The sequence below is a fragment of the Periplaneta americana genome, chromosome 4, assembly GCF_040183065.1.
Source record: "Periplaneta americana isolate PAMFEO1 chromosome 4, P.americana_PAMFEO1_priV1, whole genome shotgun sequence".
Lineage (NCBI taxonomy): Eukaryota > Metazoa > Arthropoda > Insecta > Blattodea > Blattidae > Periplaneta > Periplaneta americana.
The window spans coordinates 151,851,184-151,875,294 of record NC_091120.1 but is presented as its reverse complement, the minus strand read 5'-3'; the positions used below and the strand labels follow the sequence as shown (position 1 = coordinate 151,875,294).

The 24,111-nt window shown below is 35.8% G+C and overlaps 1 protein-coding gene across 1 annotated transcript in view; it reads left to right on the top strand.

Moving 5' to 3' along the window:
• Nucleotides 1-22,195, top strand: part of LOC138698887 (uncharacterized) — a 38,605-nt gene extending 16,410 nt beyond the window's left edge. Inside the window, exons 4-8 of the mRNA XM_069825082.1 lie at nt 988-1,113; nt 9,630-9,671; nt 13,331-13,402; nt 15,440-15,569; nt 21,990-22,195. Coding sequence (XP_069681183.1) covers nt 988-1,113; nt 9,630-9,671; nt 13,331-13,402; nt 15,440-15,569; nt 21,990-22,027 — 408 coding nt within the window. The 3' untranslated portion in view covers nt 22,028-22,195. The remainder of the gene's footprint in view (nt 1-987; nt 1,114-9,629; nt 9,672-13,330; nt 13,403-15,439; nt 15,570-21,989) is intronic.
• Nucleotides 22,196-24,111: the final 1,916 nt, after the last annotated feature.

Below are 24,111 nucleotides of genomic sequence, written 5' to 3'. Positions count from 1 at the left end.
TAGACATAATTTTCCATACCTGAAATGGGAAGGTGAGTTGAACAAGTTCATGTTCTAGTATAAAGTATTTTGAAATAGTACATTATGCAACGAGCCTATAATGATAGTAATTAAGACGCAAGAATGTTTGTTTATGAAACGAGCGCAAGCGAGTTTCATAATTTTCATACGAGCGTCTTAATTACCATTATAGGCGAGTTTCATACGACTTTTTATGCTCGACTATATTTCTAACTTGAAATTATTCAGAAATATTCATTTTATTTGTATCTAACTGAAGAGCGGAACTGACCTTGTGCAATATCTCGTAAATTGTGAGATGTGCGCAGACGCGAAAGTATTGATTTTTTCCGAGGAACAGATCTCCACATTGACCTTGATAGCCTATACCCTACAGAGTAAACTAAATATTAACCTTGATATAACCTGGAAATTGATTTAGAATTGAAAAACGAGATGACAAATTTAATTTATCTGAATATTATTTACAACTAACGCTAATTATTATAGTAACAGAACATAACCTTCTGCGACAGTATTGGATTTCCAGCCTCCGTGACGTTTCCCTCGTTGTCTTTCGATTGCATATCCGAGAATAATCGAAAACCTGAACTTTAATGAATAGGTGTACTTTAATGACATGCATTAAAGGACTGCTACCAGGTGTATAATTACTACATTTTTCTGCATGGTCAAGCATAAAAAATAATAAAGTTCATAATTTGATATATCAAACCCGGCGCGCTTTTTGAACGACCATTTATGACAGAGCCCATTTGGTATGATATGCTCATATGGATATATTACTCTTATATTAAAATTAAAATTTGAAAAATTGGAACTTAGCCCCTTCAGAAAGTTAGGTCTTCGAATGGAAACGTGAAAATAATGTGCAAGCTGGAATGTAATTAGCAACATGATAAATTACTGAAATGCGTAAATCACACATTAAGGAAGTATGTGTTCATGGAACCGATTTCTTTATAGGTTACATATCGTCTTCGACAAGTGACTAAGAAGATTGAATATGTAAACCAAGACACAAAAGAAAAACTTGCAATGTCAAGATTCTTAGTACTCGACGATGGAAATGTCGATGAAATACAACAGACGGTGAGTTGTATTTACATAAATAGGCTATTTCTATGATTAATAGTGAGTGATAGTCTCATGATAACAAACTACATTTGGATACTGCCGATACTTCACAACATTGTGTGTTGAATAAATTCGAGGGAAAAATTGTTCCGGGGCCGGGCATCGAACCCGGGACCTTTGGTTTAACGTACCAACGCTCTACCAACTGAGCTACCCGGGAACTCTACCCGACACACTAACAGGGAGTTATTTTCTGGCTTTTTGGTTGGATGTGCAGTATTTCCATGTCTGTGTTGGCGTGGTAGGTGTGGTTGGCATTTGTGATGTGTTCTGCATATGTGGAGGTGTTTTGTAATTTTGTTATGGCTGTGATGTGTTCTTTGTAACCAAAAAGCCAGAAACTCAACACAATAGAACAATATGAAATATACAGACACACGAAAACACACCCCAACGATATTCTCAACACACAACTCAATTTCAAAACTCATACACTCTTTGACTCTACATTACGAACGCAACCACACAGGAAACAAGAGGCGCCAAAACCAACAACGACCAGTTCCGAAGATGACAGAAAATAGGTCGAAACATGTTAACAAAATACATTAAAATTTAACACAAGAAAGTTCTTATCATACATATTCCGAAGTGATACAGTGTTAAAAGTTGTGTAATCAAGATGCATTATAAATTGTTAGATCACATCAAATTTCATTTATCAATCAAACATTTGTGCCTAAACGAGAGAAAATTACAGCTAATTGAGGGACAACCTGAATTATATAGGGTAAATTAGGGTCTGTTGGACAGTCGGGCATGTTGGACACTTTGTACTTTAACGTGTTACCTCGCCACATGTGGGCACCACATTCTGCTAGAAGTCAATGACGGAAGTAGCCACGAGTGTCCAACATGCCCGACTGTCCAACAGACCCTAATTTACCCTATAGCTTAATGTTTAGAGGAGAATTAGGCAATTTATAACTTTATAGTTCATGGAAAAGGAATAACTACAGTTTTGAAAAATAATAACTATATGAATGGAGATTTTTCCAATCTTCTACTTGGAACGAATTCACTGATAATAAAAGATACGGAAATGCCGCTGGTATCATCGTCACGAAGAGTAGTTCTGATATTTTTTTTTTTTATCTCGTGAAATTTACGACATGTACCTGGCTGGCGTGTGCAACTGCAAATTACCTCTCTGTGCCTAACAATAGAAATTGTTAACATGTTACTGTCAAGTCTTGCAAGCTCCGCTGTTTGGTCATTAGCTTAGGAAGTTTTGGTCTCTCGACCTAATTCGAAATGGCCTTTACTCTACCTAAGGCCTTTATGACGATAATGAAACGCAAACTTTTGTGCAATCCAGCATTTGATGAAACTGCAAATAACGCAGACCTACATCAGCACTCGACGTAGAGTTCACTACCACTCGGCTGTGTAAACAAATATTGTATTTCGTAATGTTATCACGAAGTCGTCGAGCGCATTGCTTTCCGAACGATAAATAGAACAGTGAATATAAATAAAAAGTTATAAGAACTAATGTGAGTTTAGAAGTTTCAAGGGAATGGCGATGCAGTACAGATATCTTCCTTCCATAACGTTCATCGTACTATTCTTTCGCAATTTCCTCTTCACTGTTTAATTGCACATCGATATTTTATTTGGTACTAGCTTATACGGTATGCCCCATAACAAAAGTAGGCATACTGAAATTATCGCTCGTCTGCTATTTATTTATAGTATACAATAGTTTGACATATTTTAATTCAGTGTTATGTTAATTTCTGCAATTATTATGGTTCTCAAAACCAGTGTTGCCAACAGTTGTTCGTATAATCCCGCTAGATGACTATCGAAAACCCGCGATTTTCTAGCAAATATCTCTAGATTTTAATGTATACTTATTATTCAATAATAATAATAATAATAATAATAATAATAATAATAATAATAATAATAATAATAATAATAATAATGGTCAAGATAGAGCATCCACCCGCAATGTAACGAATATTGCATATTTTTTTTCATTCCCAATGTGGCGCTATAAAGCAATTTTGAACACTTATCACAGACACAACATATTTAAATTCTTATTGCATATGTTACCGTTAAAACCCAAAATCCGACAAAACAGTTTCAACTAGTAAAAAGTAATTTTAAAATACAGATATATAGAAAGAGAATTTTCGTAAGATTTTTCAATGACAGGTTAAGTTTGGTTTGTATAGTTTTCTTTTAGGCTTTTACCAAACAAAAACCTACACAAACCAAACCTAACCTGACATTGAATCTAGATTATACGAAAACTCACTTTCTATCTGTATTTGCTTAAACTAATTTTTACTAGCTGAAACTGGTTTTGACGGATTTCGGGTTTTAACGGTAACATATATAATATGGAATTATCACTACATTAACACATCCATTATTTCACAGAACACACACTGAACTAGTAATTATGAAAGGCGCTTATAATGCTAATATGAATTTCATTTCAGAAATTTTGAAGATTAAAAACCTGTAGTGTTCCCGCTAAGCGGGATAATATAATTTTACCCGCGAGATGGTTATCCAAAGAAGCTAGATTTAGCGGGAAAGCCGCCGAATTGGCAACACTGCAAACAATATAGGAAAAGGTGTTTATTGCCGAGCATTATTTCCGGTCTTATGGAGTGGGGCGTCAGACTGGGCAGAGCTTGAGCCACGTTAAAGAGCAGCACCAGGAGCGATTTAAGAATTCGGCACCAAGTAACACAACAATTTTAGCCATCGAGAAGTTCCGTCGTACGGGATCAGTTTTATGTCGCCTTACAAAACTGGCTTCATTTATACACTGACGGATCCTTGATCTCCAGAGAACAAGGTGCCGGTGCAGGTGTTACGTGATGTCTCTTCTCACTTTATAGATCTCTTGGGCATGGAACAACAAGTTTTGATGGAGAAATCATTGCAATAAGTGAAAGTCTCAGAAATCTTCTATGCCACATCAGTAAATTTAAAAATGCAGTTATATTGTCAGACTCCAAAGCAGCTATTCTATCAATAGTCTCTAAACACACACCTTCATCTCAAACAGCAGAAATAACTAAAATGCTCTCTCAATTAATATCACTCAATACAAAGAATTGTATTCCAATGGATACCATCCCATTGTGGAATCCTGGGAAACGAGAATGCGGATGCTTTAGCAAAGAAGGGCAGCACTGCTACTTACAGACCTGTTACTAAATCTACGTATTACTCTGTGAAAAGATTTATTAAATCTACATACTTAGACTTCAACAACAAAATTTGATAACACAATCCCAAGGGAAAAAATGGAACTCTCTGCATCAAAATCCACAGTTAATTCCCGATTTACCACGAAAATCGTCTGTAGCTGCATTTAGATTGGCAACAGGCCATGATTGTTTGGCCAAACACCTGCATAGAATTGGAATATATCAGTCCCCTAACTGTCCATTGTGCAACTCAAACCAAGAAATGGATTCGGAACACCTCAAAATCTGTGCTTCAGTGGCTGGTCATGATAATATCTTTGAAAAATATTGGAGTGCAAGAGGTCAAATGACTTTATTGTCAAACGCCTGGCATTAGAAAACAACAACAACATTTTATGATGACTTATCTTGATTTTCAGAGTATGTTTGTAATTTAAATATTACAAGAAATGTTCTATGGTATTTGTATCTTCAGCTATAATCAACAGTAACAACAATCGAGGTTTCCAGGCAACGATATAGAACAAAAGATGTGAAATAAATAAGGTGTCTAAGCAAGTATAAAAATATAGGATTGCTATTTGAAATTTCTAATGGGAGGGTGGCTGGGAGTGGGGGGTAAAATCTAAAATTAATTAAGCCTGGTTTCAGACTTCCTCCACAATATTTAAATTGCCGTGTTTTTTTTAAATTGAATTCAATTTAAATAATTAGTTATTTAGACTGGGAAGTTTTGAAATGAAAGCCTGTATAATACAAATACACTGCTATCCATCTCAATTAAATTAAAAAGAGCGAATGCACTCATATCTTCCATTGTTGCAGGTGTGCTGTACTAGTCAGTGTTGCCAAGTCAGCGGTTTTGTAGCTAAATCTGGTGTTTTCAGGACTATGGTCAGCTACAGAATTTTACCGTCAGAGGCTAGCTCTTTATTTGGCGTTTTTGATGATTTCGGCAGTTTTTTTTTTCTGTAAAGATATAATTATTTTTATATGTACTTGCGGACAACAAAATCAGTTAATCATAAATCAGAGTTTAATATGGTATTATCACAATTTTTCATTGTGTAAGTATAAACTATCAACGTTTTATGTTAACTCGATTTGGTACAACCACGTCCATTTCCTGCTCATCCATTGTTGTTGTACAAATAAGGTATGCTGCATTTTGTTAAACTCATAGTCTAATCATGTATGCATTGTTTTTGTAAATTAATTGATATATTAATATAATGCGGTGGGTGGCCGGGTAGCTCAGTTGGTAGAGCAGCTGACTGCGGACTGGAAGGTCCGGGGTTCGATTCCAGGTGGTGACAGGATTTTTTCTCGTTGCCAAACTTTCAGAACGGCCCCGAGGTTCACTCAGCCTCCTATAAAATTGAGTACCGGGTCTTTCCCGGGGGTAAAAGGCGGCCAGAGCGTGGTGCCGACCACACCACCTCATTCTAGTGCCGAGGTCATGGAAAGCATGGGGCTCTACCTCCATGCCCCCAAGTGCTTTCATGGCATGTTACGGGGATACCTTTACCTTTTTACCTTTTTATTAATATAATGCGGTTCCTTCGCTCAGTGATGGGTGTAACAAGGAGGGACAGAATACGAAACGAAGAAATCAGGCAATCACTGAATATCTACAACTTAAACAATAAAACTGTGGAATATAGACAGAATTGGAGATCCCATGTAGAACGAATGAGCGATGAAAGACTGCCTAAATTAATCTTCGGGTATCAACCTAAAGGCTTCCGTAGTATTGGTAGACCAAGAAAACGATGGCAAGACCAAGAATAAACAATATGTATGAAGTTCGCAACAGGTCGAGAGGCCTAAAGCGTGATGATGATGATGATGATGATGATGATTGATATATTTAATCATAAAGACTAGATAATGAACTGAATTATTATTATTTCCATTTATGATGACTTATATTATGATATATTTTAATTTATCATTCCGCATTATAGTTTATGTAGCCTAATACAGACGTACTTAAAACCAGATTCATTATTGGCAGGTACGTCTCCAGCTCAGTGTGAAATCAGACTACGAACCGACTGATGTGATTATGAATGTGATTGTTTCCGAAGTGTCCAGTATATTCTTGATCTACTTATTCAATTTTGAATGAATATGCCACGTATAGCTCTATACGTTCTAAAGTTTATATATATATATATATATATATATATATATATATATATATATATATCATCATCATCATCATCATCATCATCATCTTCCTAACAAGTATTAGGCCAAGTGGCCTGTTACGGTCTCAAACTAGAATTTTTAGTCCATCTCTTCTTTGGACGGCCTAGAGATCTTTTGCCATATGGATGGTAATGAAGCAGTGCTTTTGGAATTCTGCATCGATTCATTCGTTCGAGATGACCCTTCCACTGAAGTTGATATTTGCTGATGAACTGCATAATGGGTTCTATTTGAAGTTCTTGCATTAGGTCCTCATTTTTTTTATGATCCCAGCGAGTATATCCATATATATATATATATATATATATATATATATGTATGTATGTATGTATGTATGTATGTTTGAAAAAACATGTGTTGAAAAATTAGGTGGAAGAAATTGCCGGTGGTAGTTGGAAAGCTCGGTGTAAATGGTTAAGGTGATATATTGAATGCAAAATATTCAGATTTAATTGTCCATACGATTTTGCATAGAACATAGAGCCTACGAAGTGATTGAATGCAAAATATTCAGATGTAATTGTCCGTACGATTTTGCATAGAACATAGAGCCTACGAAGTGATTGAATGCAAAATATTCAGATTTAATTGTCCATACGATTTTGCATAGAACATAGAGCCTACGAAGTGATTGAATGTAAAATATTCAGATTTAATTGTCCATACGATTTTGCATAGAACATAGAGCCTACGAAGTGATTGAATGCAAAATATTCAGATTTAATTGTCCGTACGATTTTGCATAGAACATAGAGCCTACGAAGTGATTGAATGTAAAATATTCAGATTTAATTGTCCATACGATTTTGCATAGAACATAGAGCCTACGAAGTGATTGAATGCAAAATATTCCGATTTAATTGTCCGTACGATTTTGCATAGAACATAGAGCCTACGAAGTGATTGAATGTAAAATATTCAGATTTAATTCTCCATACGATTTTGCATAGAACATAGAGCCTACGAAGTGATTGAATGCAAAATATTCAGATTTAATTGTCCGTACGATTTTGCATAGAACATAGAGCCTACGAAGTGATTGAATGAAAAATATTCAGATTTAATTGTCCATACGATTTTGCATAGAACATAGAGCCTACGAAGTGATTGAATGTAAAATATTCCGATTTAATTGTCCATACGATTTTGCATAGAATATAGAGCCTACGAAGTGATTGAATGAAAAATATTCAGATTTAATTGTCCATACGATTTTGCATAGAACATAGAGCCTACGAAGTGATTGAATGCAAAATATTCCGATTTAATTGTCCGTACTATTTTGCATAGAACATAGAGCCTACGAAGTGATTGAATGTAAAATATTCAGATTTAATTGTCCATACGATTTTGCATAGAACATAGAGCCTACGAAATGATTGAATGCAAAATATTCAGATTTAATTGTCCGTACGATTTTGCATAGAACATAGAGCCTACGAAGTGATTGAATGAAAAATATTCAGATTTAATTGTCCATACGATTTTGCATAGAACATAGAGCCTACGAAGTGATTGAATGTAAAATATTCCGATTTAATTGTCCATACGATTTTGCATAGAATATAGAGCCTACGAAGTGATTGAATGAAAAATATTCAGATTTAATTGTCCATACGATTTTGCATAGAACATAGAGCCTACGAAGTGATTGAATGCAAAATATTCAGATTTAATTGTCCATACGATTTTGCATAGAACATAGAGCCTACGAAGTGATTGAATGCAAAATATTCAGATTTAATTGTCCATACGATTTTGCATAGAACATAGAGCCTACGAAGTGATTGAATGCAAAATATTCAGATTTAATTGTCCATACGATTTTGCATAGAATATAGAGCCTACGAAGTGATACACACTTTCCATAATTTATTCTACATTTTTATAACATTATCCAGTTCCTAAAATTGTGTAGTTAGTATTTCAAATTTGAAAGTGATGTGTTAAGAAAAATCTGGAGTTTTCCAACTACAGTTTAGCGGTTTTTTTTAAGCTTGTGCAGCGGTAAATGGAATTCTGAGTTGGCAACACTGGTACTATTTTTGTTTTCAGTCCCGTGTTCACTAAAAGCAGACTGGTTTACGATTCCCATGTTCACTAAGCAGAGAAGGTACTTGGATGTTGATAATGACAACTTAAAAAAAAAAAAAAATTAATATTTTGTAGATCTAACGGGTCGTTTCGCTACTCACCATAATATCGCCCGCGATCCACCGGCCCATAGTTGAGAAACGATAATATAGATAATAAATAATAGTTTCTTTTACTCACCACTGTAATGCAGGTCTTTTACTGTAGATATGAAACTTCATTCACGAATTTTAAATGCCTGGAATAACAACATGCATTATTTTAGTATATATCCCAAACTAAAGAAAAACACACATCGGTACAATACAAGTCATCTTTAAGACAAAATCAGAAATGAGTGTTCCTAAGGTGGAACATACTTTCACATTATACTTTCCGTAACAATTCAGTCTATATAGTATGCTGCAACAAGAAAAAAGATACAGTAGCAGTTTTTTTTATGATTTTCGAAGTGTATATGATTCTATCTGTAGAACAAAATTAATTATATTACAAGATTTAGGAATACGAGGTTTTATGTTTTCCTGGACCCCCATTTCCTAACTGAACATATAATTATAACTAGATATGATAGAAGTATCTCCAAATATAGACAGATTTACCGAGGATTACCACAAGGCGCAGTTCTTAATACAACACTCCTTAATATTTACATCAGTAACCTGCCAGAAACAATTAAAACATCTGGAGTAAAGTGTGTTTTTTCTTTGTCTAATCTCCCGACGCGCGCTTGCGCCTACGGGCATCAACTGACATGACTGGTGTATAGTGTCATTTGAAACAATAACACAGATCTTGATGTCTCATAATTAATAGTCTACTCTTTTCGGCAAGAGCTAGGTATTCTAATGATGGAGATCACATTGAAAATAAACTAATATTAATTGTCAAAGACGTTGAATAATATCAAGATTCCATTACTTAACATATTTTATAAAATGTCCTTCAGTAACATGTAATTATGTTTTACAATTTTGTCTGCAGATACAGAGGCAGAAAGCGGTATTCATGCTTCTTGCAAAGGAGGTAAATAGTTTGGTATTCTTACATATTTTCCTACAGAATTTAAGGACCCCATGCAACGCGATGGTAAGCCACTAAGCATTCTTAATTCTAAGGACAGCCTTGTAGAGACTTTGAAGAATTCGAGAAATAAAATTTCTCTCCCATAATTTCTAACCTATATTTTTATACACTCATGTCCTCTGTTTCATCACATACGAGCACTTATGGAGAAGGCACAGAAAAAGCTATCCTCTTTAGACGCCCTAACGGTGAATGAGTGGCATGGAGATAGATCGCTGTAACAACTGAGCTACCCGATCACACTATGAGCAAGATATAATTTAAAAAATCAAATGTATTCATTTCTTAAATAACTTTATAATATATATAGTAGAATAACAAACCCATTAATGGGCTGGAGATAATATTTTATACATATAAGTTATGTAAAATCTTCGGTGAAAACTTGCGATACTATTATCATCAAAGTGAACATTGAAAATTATATTTTGACAAATACTTTATTTGTACAATTTCGGGTACTTGACATTACGTCATTCACATAAGTGTCCTCATGTATGAGCGCTTCGTCAACGCTGTAGTACTTTTACCTCCTTATTCATTGCCTTCGGTCACCATGGGAACCAAACTACATATCATCACATGATGATGTTGAGGGTGGTTAATGAAGCATCGGTGGAATGCCGATAGAGAAATCGGAAGCATTTTGCAAAAAAATTAACACACAGCACTACCACAAATTCCTCTTGGAACTACCAAAATTCGAACCCGGGTTACTAACGTGGAAAGCCGATATTTTAATCGGTGTGCCAATTTTGATAAACATTTCACACCATAATTACACTCTTTATTATTAACATTGTTATTTAAATATAAAATATCTTAGGAATATAATTATTTATGTACACTAAGTTTGTAAATATCTATACTTCGTTCCATAATGCCTGACAGAAGAAGCAAACACCGACGGCAGAGGAGGAGAAAAGTATAGCTGAATTTTCCATGCGTGTAACCATGCTATCTGGGAAGAAAATTGAAGAAATCAAGTTTAAAACGTAAAATTAAGATGCATCCAGATTTTGTGTCTACATGGTGCACCGTTTTGAGCGTCACCTTCACTACGTATACATACTCGTATTAATTAATATGAAATATCAATCTTGCATGCGTTGCTTGAATGCTTAAAGTGGAAAAGATTAACTTCGTAGATGCACTTTATAATTGCTATTCAACCAATGGCAGAGGTCTCAGTCCACGCTTGTCTTGAAGTTGGGCGGGAGTAAAAGACTTCAAATCTGTCAACTTCAAGTCAAGCATGGAATGAGATCTCTTCCATTGGTTGAATAGCAATTTATATTTCTCTTCTCTGTCGGCAATGTTTACTTCTCCTGTCAGACACTATGGAACGAAGTATAGTTGACTAGTTTCAACTTATAGTCCCGTCGCTCTAATTTCCGGCAGCCAATCACGTTGGAGGTCGGCTACATTTAAACGTGTGCGCCTTGTGATTCGCTGCTGCATTTCCTAAGGCTGGATAAATACTTAATATAATCGCCCGCCATTTTGGCTCTTTCGTTGGCGTTCGCAAAAAGCACATGAGGATGTTATTTACCGCTCAATTATTTGCTGAATTACAGTCCGTTTGATTTATTATAATAGGAGCTACGACAACGGTGTGGCAAATAGATCTCTCGTCTTGTAGCTCGGCAACGAAAGAACAAAAATGGCGAACGATACTACCTGCCTAGACTTTATAGAGCCTTGACTTCCAAAGACGTAAACAAAGAGGAGGAGTCACGCCGGGAATAACGGCGTCGCGACTATAGTAGTAGCGATCTTCAGAACTAGTGAGGTCCTTGCATCTTCCGACTTCTTAAGTAGTTTTGCTGGGAGATGAGTTTGTGTTAGGTAGTGTGGAGTCAAATAGTGTGCCTGTTATGAAATTCATTTGTGTATTGAGAAACTCGTCAACTAGGTACGTATTTACAAACTTAGTTTACATTTAACAAGTGAAAACGATCGCCATAAATATAATCCTAAGTGATATAGTTTAAAAGTTGTGCAGTCAATATGTGTAAAGTATCTAATTTTAGAAAAGTATATGAATTTATTTAATGTTTATAGATATCTTTGTGTCTTTTATCACGATATTTACAACAAAGAAAAATATTCAGTCTTGGTAACACACAATGAAGAGAATTCAAAAGTAGTAATGCACTAACATTAGAAAAGGAACAAAAATATAAGTACTGTTCCATCGTGACAATTCTGTCCCTGTAAAATCTAATACGGCTTTCGAAGTATCGAAATCTAGATTCCTTAAGTTAAAGCCACTTACCTAGTGAATTAAATTCAGACCATAAAAGTATTGTTAATATAATACAATTTCTTGGAAATAAGAACTAAATTCCCTTAAGGAAGAAGAACCTCATAAGTAGCACCAATAATTACTACATTGTAAGGTAAAGTTGCCTATTTCCGTGATACCCCTTTTTTTTCAACTGAATGTTAGTCAAAGCTTTGCCTTTCGACCATAGCGCCAGACAACTTTTTCGGAAGAGTGCATCTCTCGCCTAATTTTGAAACATCGATAAACTTCCTAGCAAGATACCAAACCCTGTGGCATTCAGTGAAAAAAACGTATCACGGAATTAGGTGTATCACGGAATTAGGTAACTTTACCCTGCCGAACATATATTTCCTTGCAGAAATTCTGCATTACCATATGGTGAAGAATGGGTAGAACGGAGGAAAAACTATATGGTAATGCAGAATTCCTGCATGGAAATATCATATGTACTTCGGTACACCATAGTGATATGATAAGCGTAAGTAATCACTTCGTGATTCAAGACGGCGCAATGTTCCGTCGGACCCCGGCCAATTAGTCATTCGTAATGAGGGCACCTCTGTACGTAGTGTTGGACATTGTGCCATTTTCACATATTCTGTGACACAGTATATGAGTGTAGACACCATAGGAGAACATGTAGAGGTGTATTAGTGTGCGGCAATGAAAATTCTTTGAGATTCTCTTTCTTTTAATACCAGTCTCATTTCATAATCCCGCATACTTTGTTAGCAATGATTAATTAACATGTGAGAGGTTTGAAAAGGACATACTGTATATTTTGGAAAAGGTTGGTTTCCGAACCTATGTTTAGGGTCTATTAGTAGTTTCTGCCTTGTTGTATTGTCCTGTAGGCCTACTCATCCCTACGGTTATTACCTATAGTTATGAAATACTTGTATATAAATTAATATCAGTATTAAGATTTAGGGCTATGTAAAATTGAGCATTGTACGAAAATTGTTGAGTTGTTAATATGGTTTTGTATTTGTAGAAATGTTTGAAAGCTATGTATCGCCTCGATCACAAGAAAAGGCATGGATTGGAGCCCTCAACTTTAAGTTCATTTCCACATATATTATGCAGAACTGAACCATCTCTTGGTAACGGACACAACTTATAGGTTGTCTATATTTGTCTTTTCTGTTGATTAAAACCGATACGTAGCTTCGGTACGTTGGGTGTATTTACCTATATATGAGACAGCGCAAAGCCTGTTATGTTTCCCAATCAAAATATTAAACTTACCATCAATATAGCTTCTATGTATGAAGTGCTTTCTATGCTAACATAATATGATTTTTTTCAGGTACATAATATTAGAAATGAGCTGGTTGATTCATCAGTCAAAGTAAAAGAGATGAAAAAATTTCTGAAATATGTAAGTCCTTCTCCTCCTCCTCCTCCTCCTCATCCTCATCCTCCTCCTCCTCATCATCATCATCAGCATCATCATCCTCATCATTATCATCAACAATAACATCGTTATCGCAATAATAATCTGTAAGAATTATTGCTTTCATTAAAATCTTTTGAATTCAAAGAACAGTTTTCCAGCTTTGTATCAAATCCCAAGGGAAGGTAGAAATAGCTTAATGTACATATTCCTTTTTGAACAGGTTACATCAGCTTCTTCTCTATGCGGATGACGTGAATATGTTAGGAGAAAATCCACAAACGGTTATGGAAAACGCGGAAATTCTAGTTGAAGTAGGCCTAAGTAAATCGATAGGGTTGGAAGTAAATCCCGAAAAGACTAAGTATATGATTATGTCTCGTGACCAGAATATTGTAGGAAATGGAACTACAAAAATTGGAGATTTATCCTTCGAAGAGGTGGAAAAATTCAAATATCTTGGAGCAACAGTAACAAATTAAATTAAACGCAGAATAAATATGGGAAATGCCTGTTATTATTCGGTTGAGAAGCTTTTGTCATCTAGTCTTCTGTCAAAAAATCTGAAAGTTAGAATTTATAAAACAGTTATATTACCGGTTGTTCTGTATGGTTGTGAAACTTTGACTCTCACTTTGAGAGAGGAACAGAGATTAAGGGTGTTTGAGAATAAGGTTCTTAGGAAAATATTTGGGGGCTAAGAGGGATGAAGTTACAGTAAAATGGAGAAAGTTACACAACGCAGAACTGCACGCATTGTATACTTTACCTGACATAATTAGAAACATAAAATCCAGACGTTTGAGATGGGCAGGGCATGTAGCACGTATGGGCGAATCCAGAAATGCATATAGAGTGTTAGTTGGGAGGCCGGAGGGAAAAAGACCTTTGGGGAGGCCGAGACGTAGGTGGGAAGATAATATTAAAATGGATTTGAGGGAGGAGGGATATGATGGTAGAGACTGGATTAATCTCGCTTAGGATAGGGACCGATGGCGGGCTTATGTGAGGGCGGCAATGAACCTCCGGGTTCCTTAAAAGCCAGTAAATAAGTAAGTACATATTCCTTTATGTGTCTACGTTCTTAGAAATACGTAAAGATAATTTCCGAAATCTGTACTGAAATAGCTTGCCGGCATTTCGCTATTGAGAACTAATTAAAAAGAAACAATGACGAAATCTCGACCACATGTTCCCATTATCGTTTGTTTGCATGGTTACTTTTTTTTCCGCTTAATTTGGAATGCACTAAACTCGGAAAAATTCAAGCAGCCGCAGAACTACAGCTCGACCAAGTTAAGTCTGCGAGCCGAGAGGGGAAGTCGGAGGCAGTTCTGTAGTGAAAGGAGGCGGTAACGAGAGGAGACCAGTACAGTCTCATATGACAGCAAAGTTTTCCTACTGCGCTTCAGTTCATAGAGCGGTAACAATTTAAGACGCTTTGAAACAAACTGTACTTCTACTTCTGCTTGACAGTGAGGTTCTGATTGCAAGAGTGGAGAAAGTTGCATGAGGGGGGAGGCTGGGAGACAGCGTAACTGTTGCCTTTATCTGAAGACAAGAACAAAAAATGCGTGCGCTACATAGTGTATTTTAAACGATGTGCACACGTTGAAATCTGAGCGTCAAGTGACCTATGTGGCAATTGTGTTTTGCCTCTACATTCCTCTACATTCCATCCCGATATCCCCACTCGCAGACTTGACTTGGGCAAGCTGTATGGAAACTTACCTCAAGGTCGAAAGTCTTAATACTTTCCGCCCATACACGAAGGGATTTGCCTGCGTATTTAGGTTTGTACAGATTTACTTCCAGGTAAATCTCTATGTGTATGAAGCCCTTAACTTTATGCTTAATATAAAAAAGTAAAAATTAGAAGACGGGAAAATCTCTCTGCTTTAGGATTATCAATTTACATTTTCTTTACTTTTAATAAACTTAGATTTCGGAATAAGTAATTTCTGTATCCTAGAATTTCCAAATCATTACTAAGTATAAAATTGCATAATATCTTTGTCACAGATAATCATACATGGGGAACAGGAAAGCGAAAGGACACTAATGAAGGAAAACCAAGTCTTTAGGGAAAAATCAGCCGACAGATATTGTGGTGTACATGAGAGTAAATTTACACATGCTGCCGGAGACAAAGGTAATAAACCAGTGATTATTAATTTAAAATTTGGTAAATTTGTTATAAAAACAACTGTAATGTGAAACTATGTTGGTAATTTACCTTAATTGACTAGTTTCGGCTTGATTTGTAGCCATCTTAAGATACTAGTGAGGTCCTTCCTTATTTCCGATTTCTTCTGATAGCGCTTTGGTGGTGGGTGTGTTTATGAATGACAGTGTTGTTTCAATTAGATGTGTGATTTGAAATTTAATTGTAAATTGAGTATATTATGAGGATATGTTTTTTGTATGTGTATATATTTCGTACTATTCTAGTGTATTTAATTTCTGGTTTTTCGATTAAATATGTGAGATTTACGTGTAGGGTAAACTAGGGTCTGCTGGACAGTCGGGCATGTTGGACACTCTGTACTTTAACGTGTTACCACGCCACTTGTGGGCACCACATTCTGCTAGAAGTCAATGAGGAAGTACCACGAGTGGGGCTACTTCCGTCATTGACCTATGTTTCTATGTTCCTATAGTTGTGGTTGGTGTTTGTGATATATTCTGCGTTCTGGAAGTATTGTGTGATTTGCTTATGGCCGTATGCATTTCTTGTATCGTGTTCGAAATGGATCTCCCAGTTTTTCCGATGTAGAAGTCATTACAACCACTGCATCTTAATTTCTGTGGTGTTCTGGTAAAGCGGGATAAGTAATTTTTTTGTGCAGAGGGAATTTTGTTCCCCAGATGAACAGACAAGTTAAATTATAAAAGTAAGTGTGCAAAAATCAAAAGAATACTAGCAGTTAATGTGTTTTATTTGTGTAGAAAATTATTTGCAATAAGGGTCCGAAGTTTAATTTTCATTTATCTCCAAACTTATTTTTATGATTTATCTTCATTTACCCGAACAACACAAATATTGTACTTGTTTGTTTGTTTGTTTGTTTGTCTTGGATGTGTGTTGAGATGTTTTGTAAAGTGTTTTACATTCTGTGTGTAATGTTATACGATATTTTAATTTCCTGATGAAAATGCAATCTTGTGTGTGTTTTTATTTTCGTATGTTATTATGATGTATTTTTTGTGATCTTGTGTTTGTGTAGTGTTCTTTTGCTTCATGTGATTATGTAACTTACCGGCATAGATATTAACACAGAAAAGTTATTTCTATAACAAATTTACCAAATTTTATGTTATAAAAGTGTTAATAGTACGTAGCCTAATATAGATGTAGTTTGTTAACTGTTCTTTATGTCGTTTCATTTAACACACCGTGAGCCAAACGGGAGTAGAGATACAAATTTATGCATATACATACATATTAGTATTTATGGAATGTACTTAAAGAAGCACGATTGTTATTTTCCTCTTCAAGCAAAATTCAGAAGAAAAAATCCTCGGTGAGTATAGCTGGGTTTGTACAGTAGGGAAAAGTTGCCTATTGCCGCGATACCCCTAATTCCGTGATATGTTCTTTTCAGTGACTGTCACGGGATTGAGTATCTTGTTTGAAAGTTCACCGATATCTCAAAAGTAGCTGTAAGATGCACTCTTTCGAGAAAGATGTCTGGCGCTATGATCGAACGGCGAAGCTTCGACTGACATTCAGTTAAAAAAAAAAGTATCGTGGGATTAGGTGTATCACGGCATTAGGCAACTTTACCCTACATATGAATGAGTGCGGTAATCATGTAACAATTGGCAATGCCTTCAAGACATGTGAACGAAAAGTACAATTTAATGGTTTGATCCTGAATGGAATGTATGTTTCATCGAATAAGAATAGAGCTAAAGCACTGCCTACAATATGAAAAATGAACATGTCGTTTGTATTGTAAAAAGTATTAAGTGAGGTTCTGATGTGTTCAAGAAGAATAAGTGGCAGGGAACTTATGAAATCCCTTGGAGCGTATGAAACTTCTTCATTCTTGGTATGTAACTTTTTTGGTTAGATAAGGGTGGGTTTAAGGATTAATTAAATACTGACACAGGCAGGATGAGTACAGCTATCCAATAATTAGATAATGGAGACTGAGTGACCGTGTGGAGTGACGCAATGAAAGAAAGAGAAACGAGAAAAGAAATAATTAGTCTAATAAGTACGTGAAAACGTATTGTTTCAAGGGAAAGAGGGTTGAGAGGAAGAGCTTAGGTGAACTCCAAGCTTGTTGGCGACATGTCTCACTCCGATTGTCACCGTTCCATATGTACGAACCAGAGTGCTGCATGGAATTAAATCGCTCGCTTGAATTCGGTCGAATGTCGCACGCTCGAGCAAGATAAGATCGGTCGTGATACGCTCGTAATAAATAGAAGCACAGTACAAGGTCATCTCACCGACATGTCTTATCTTGTATGGAAGGCGACAGATAAGATACACATATGTTTTGCTTACAAGGTAAAAATAAGGCTTTATTTTCTGCGTTTATGACAAACGTCTAATGGAACGTACTAAAACAGTAATATGAAGTTATAAATAAAATAGTATGAAAAACTTCAATATACAGTTATTATACCGCATATATAATATGATAGATCCATACATAGTGTTCCGCCTATATACTGCGACAATGTAGAAACGTTTTACAAAATATTATTATATAGCAGTAAATTAATAACAATATTAGTACAGGGATAACATCACAGAAAATATAATAAAACGAATAATCATGCTGCACAACTGTTACAGACGCAAAGATTGATACACTAATCATTAGAGATTATTATTATTATTATTATTATTATATTATTATTATTATTATTATTATTATTATTACTACTACTAGAAAATTTGATACATTTCTTGCATTATCGTGATTGTGTTCTCCGTTTATAATAATTACATTAGCTCCAATAACATCTATCAGATATGGCAAAAACAAAATAACTCCTGTGTGGGTGGGGGGAAATTTACCTACAACATTTATATTACATTTTAAAGCAAGTTTTGTAGTTGTACTATGGAGAGGTTAGTTAAACACTACAAAGTTTTGAAATGATAAACATCTATGATGTTACTACACAGTTCATCACTGTAACAAGAACGAATGTCTAACGCTCGGTTTATACCGTTCGAGGATTTATCGCTCGCTACAATTTTATCATGCATGTGCGCTACCTATCGGATTATGCTATGAACTACTTGGCGCTCGAGAGAAAACGTCCGATGCAGACCTCTGGTAAGAACATTTGAGAATTTTGAAAGGTGAAGCTGAAAATCGACATAACCTACTAACTACCATATTGCTGAGAGGATCGTGTGGAAAACATGATGAATTAATTAATCAATTAATGGGGTAGTGGGAAGAAAAACATTTAAAAGGCACGCGAAATCATGTCTCGCTCCGACTGTTGCCGTTCCATATGCAGAAACGTTAGAGAAATTTTGAAGGGAAAAGCCCAAAATCGACGTAACCTAATTGCTATCACGTGAGGGAGGAAGGAAGCACGGCAGAACAGCAACAGGATGAATGAATGAATGAATGAATGAATGAATGAATGAATGAATGAATGAATGAATCAATCAATCAATCAATCAATCAATGATTGAATGAATGAATCAATCAATCAATCAATCAATCAATCAATCAATGGTGGGCATTCCTGCGGCATTGCCACAGTGATCAAGCATCAAACTTACCCCCTACCTTCCCCTTCCCCCACTCCATGAAAATACTGCGCGTGTATGTGGCGGATTATACTGGACTGCTGTACTTCGGAGCTTCATTGGTGATACAATGTCTTTCGCAGAATCATATGAATCGAGAGGATATCACACTTACAACAAAGGCGGTTCTTTCATTTCTCATATTTAGGAACAGTTACAAATATTCAGGACGCGTACTTAAATATGTACATTCTTAAAATAGGTCACCTGTTATACGAGTTCAAAGAACACAGATTCAGTGATTTTGAAACTATGGAGAAAGATTTCAATATTTTTGCCACTCCTTTTCATGTTTAAATTGAAAATGTTATCCCAGAATTGCAGTTAGAAGTACTGGATTTGGATAATGATGGCTCCTTGAAAGCAGAATGTGAAGGTCTGCTGGGGGTTAAAATTTTTTAAAAGATATCCAGTACTACATATCCACTGCTTAGACAGTTTGCTTAAAAATAATGAGTACCGTCATTTCCCATAACTGTGCTCTTGGAACATAACTATTGTCCACGATACAACTAATCAAATTTTGTACTCCATAACGTAGTACCTCGTTTATCTATATTTTTGCTGTACTGTAGTTTGAAGTCAAGTCACGCAGCTATCTACGAACGGTCTATGTTACTTCTTCAATGTTCTTTGAATGGTTGTATCGTGGATCATAGCTGTGTTCCAGGACCAAAGTTATGGGAAATGACGGTATGTATTCATCAACCTACCAGTGCGAACAGCTTTTTTCTAAACTGAAATTTATAAAGTCCAGCCACAGATCCCGCTTAAGCGATGCTCATCTCCTTGCGCAACTGAAAATAGCATGCACAGATATAAATCCCAATTTCGAAGAAATTGCTTTGAAAAATGATTAATTAAATATCACGTGAATGAACCATTCTAATTACATATGGTAGATAGGAGTGTAGTGGCGCAACTGTCTGTAAATCCGTCACTGCACTGTAGAGTGCAACCTCTCCCACAGTATGTAGTTGCCATTTAAATCTTGTCTTGTGGGTTGCGTTCATTTTGCCCACCACTGGAATAAATGAATGAGGCAAATGAGAGGGGAAACATTTGAATGGTACGAGAAAAAGCGTCCATGCAAAGAAGTCTGGGGCTGAGAAAAACTGAATATGTGAATTCTCATCCTGTTGACCACTTTCTCACTCAGACTTTCGCAATAGAGCGAATTAGCAATCAGCTGCAGAGGGCGAGATTTTGCCACACTCGTTCATCTAACGGTGCAACATCGCGTAGTTTACATTACCTTATTTGACGCACGGGCTAGCAATAACATAACGTGTGTAGCATTGCTGAGTTCCCGATTAACATCGTTCCGTGCTTGCGTGTAAGCACGATGCAGGAATGCAAGCAGCTGTGAAAGCACTTTCACGGACGCGATGCCTCTATTAGGGTTCTTACTTTCGGTACATGATTGTTGACACTGGATCGCCACACGACATAAGTCACGCCAAGATAAAAAGCTGGTTTCGGAGTCATTCCTTCAAGCTTACATGGTGGCCAGAATTATCTCAGAGTATCTCTGCCAAATGGAGGATTAGTAAAATTTAAATGGAAAACTTATCAGTTATAATGCCCATCATACATTAAGGCGTTTCAATTCAGAACACTTCTGCGCAGGAACATTTTCCTTATCTAGAGAGGCAAACTACATTCAGGCGTTTCTAGATAATGAACTAATTACAATCAACTCCGGATATAGTGAACCTCTGCATTTTTCGTTCACTATATCCGAGGTTCACTAAATCCGAAGTGTCTCTCCCCTAACCTTAAATGACAGGAATGAATGAAATTGTGAACAAGAAAATAAAATACTACACAGTAATTAAAATATTTCATTTTTGTGGAATGGATTACACTATATACTGTTACTCACAGTTGATTTACTTAAACTATGTTGCCGACCCAGGTCCGCTTACGAAAGACCACGTTCAACGTCACTTATAATATTCGCTTTATTTTCCAAATAAAACACTTTACACTTCAACATTTTTATACAGTACATTTACTGTTCGAGCAGTAGAAACAGACTGATCAGGTAGAAATGACAAACGCTGTTATGGTGTGACTGCGTACTCAGCCTTGGAATTTCCCGGGTCACTTAATGGAAACTAGGAGGGTGTTGATAGAGTTTGAAATCCATCGGAATCTTACCTTCATTTATGCTCTGGACATAATGTCCGTCCCCTTTTAATAAAAGAAGGCAATTTCATTTTATGTTGTTTCGATGCTATCCATCATAAAGGAAATGCTTCTGAGAACAAAAGGCAACCCTTTGACGGTGGGGGACTAGAAATAACAGTAGAGTAGTGTGTCTGAGAACAGAATGACAACCCTTCGACGGTGGAGTGAGGCAAGGTCGTCACGCGTTGCCTGGATTTACAGTACAGCTCACTGTCTAGGAATCACTGATCCTACCTTCGTCCTTTGACTAAAGGAGTAAGAAACTTAGAATGTTCTCAACACATTCTTACAATTTTATACAAGAAGGTCTGACTCCAAATAAGAATTTGTCAGAATACAACTCTTATAACTTCAATTTTCAAGGTTCACTATAACCGAAAAGAGGATTCACTATAAACGGAAATATTAATGTACTTTTTAATGTATGCGGGTCAGGACCAACGATTTAGGTTCACTTTAGTCGAATGTTCACTATAACCGAGTTCACTATATCCAGAGTTGACTGTATTACGTATGATGTAATGTTTTCGTAAAATATGTTTAACGTATATATAGTCTATATATATTCATGTATGTTTTTTTTTGCAGATGACTCAAAGCCTCCACTGAAATCTCGAATTTCATAGTCTTAAAAGTCAATAATACATAGCAGTTGCTGCTGAAGTCATCATCAGTCTTCTACTTTTTTTTTGTGGAGTCAGCTGTGGTAGTGTGTCTATAATGTTACGTAACTGTCTCAAATGTAAAATCTATTCCAAATTGTGTATAATGTAGAAGTACATATTATATCTGTGATAAGTATCAATACTGTAATGAAAGTTTATTATGTTAAGACAAGAATGAAGTGGAATTTGCATGCTGCATAGACGCATGGAATGCAACGGAAATGCTTTACCTTTCGTTATAACGGATGTACGCCTGGAAACAGGTTTCGCTTAGTACTGCGCCGTTCGAAAAATGATATGGACAAGTAACAGCCCGTTAACGGTGATTCAGAGCGTCAGATTTCGGCAATAAAATTTCGCGACTTAGACATTACTTTACAAGATGCAATTTGTTGGCTTACCTTATAATAAGTAATGGAATTGTCGTTTATTTTCTCTAATGCAAATTTCGTATATTTTTCGCAAAGATTTCTACACGCATGATGAAATTAGTTTTTATTGTTACTTAAACACGGTCCGTTTAACTTAAAATTTATACGAAGTAGTCATGAAGCTTTAGTTCTAACAATTTCTTCGCTTTCCAAGCTGATGTCTTGGATACGTCTACCTCTTAAAATAACTTTCTTAACGATTTCGTGAGAGACTGTTATAGTCCTTTGTCTATATAATTGAGTTTTTATTCAATTAGAACACGAGTAATATACTTCCTCGTTTATTTAAAACTGAATCGGTTTGTCACTTTTCCCCTAAATTCTGGATTGCTGAATCAGATGGTTGTTGAAAACGATATTCCCGAAAAAAAAAAAAAAAAAAAAAAAAAAAACATAGCACTACATTCTTGTACGATTTCTTCATAATATATGCGTTAAGCATATATATATATTTATATATATATACATATATATATACTGTGTATATATATAGGCCTACATACAGTATATGCTTACTGAAATTGACATAGGCTATTATACAGGGTGATTATTCACGAAGATTTACCGTCCTTTATGGAGCTTATTTCTGAAGATATTTTGAGCAAAAAAGTCATATAAACATAGTTCATATTCTCAATATTTTCAGAGTTACACTATTGTAATTTAAAATTGTTTGTAAAACACGTTTTTTCTTTAGTTTGAATAATACAAATAGAGAATGAACCATTCAGAAGTATCATTTCTTTAATTGGAAAGTATTATGAAGCTAAAAATGTGTTGTGAACTCCTTAGTTGCTCCGTACAGACATCTTTTTTCTATTTTTAACTAAAAATTACATTATTCTTACGCTCTTATCACAACAATTATTACAAATCACACCACTTTCACCGACTTAATTATTTGCAGTTCAATTTTGCATCCTAATTTACAGTCTTGGAGACTTTACAACACATTTTAAAAAATGTCGTCCGCTTGAGTACACTTGGCCGCACGCTTGTGAACGGCACTCGTCACGCTACGTAACTGCATACGGCTATCTTTGATTTCCGTAGCGCTCGCGCTGGCTGCTGACTGCACGCTGACCAAGATCACGCGTTCAGAGCAATGCGTTCCAATAACGAAACGTAACTCTGTAAGTATTGAGAATAGTACCCATGTTTATATGCCATTTTTTGCTCAGAATGTCTTCGGAAATAAGCTCCATAAAGGACGATAAATCTCGTGAATCACTCTGTATACTGAATTTCACTGGATGTAAGTTTGCTTTATACTAATGATATAACCTTGAAATTCCTTCGGTCTGTGTTATCTGTCTATAACAGCGGTGACCAAAACGGGTGTCGTGATTACATCGTGTAATCACAGACATTCAAACGGGTACGAGGAGTTTCCTGTACATTACTGTGTGTTTCATTCACGTACTGAAGGCAAGCAGTGGCGGTCCATGTCGCTCTACAAACTCTGTCTCTACAAGCAGTAAGAGGTGGTTTCGTAAAGAATGAGGAGAACTTTTTTGTTGTTCTGTCGGACAAAATGTAATATGTTTATTTTGCTCGAAGGTTTAATTAGGAATATATAGAAACATTAATTGCCAAGCTGTATAATGCATTATT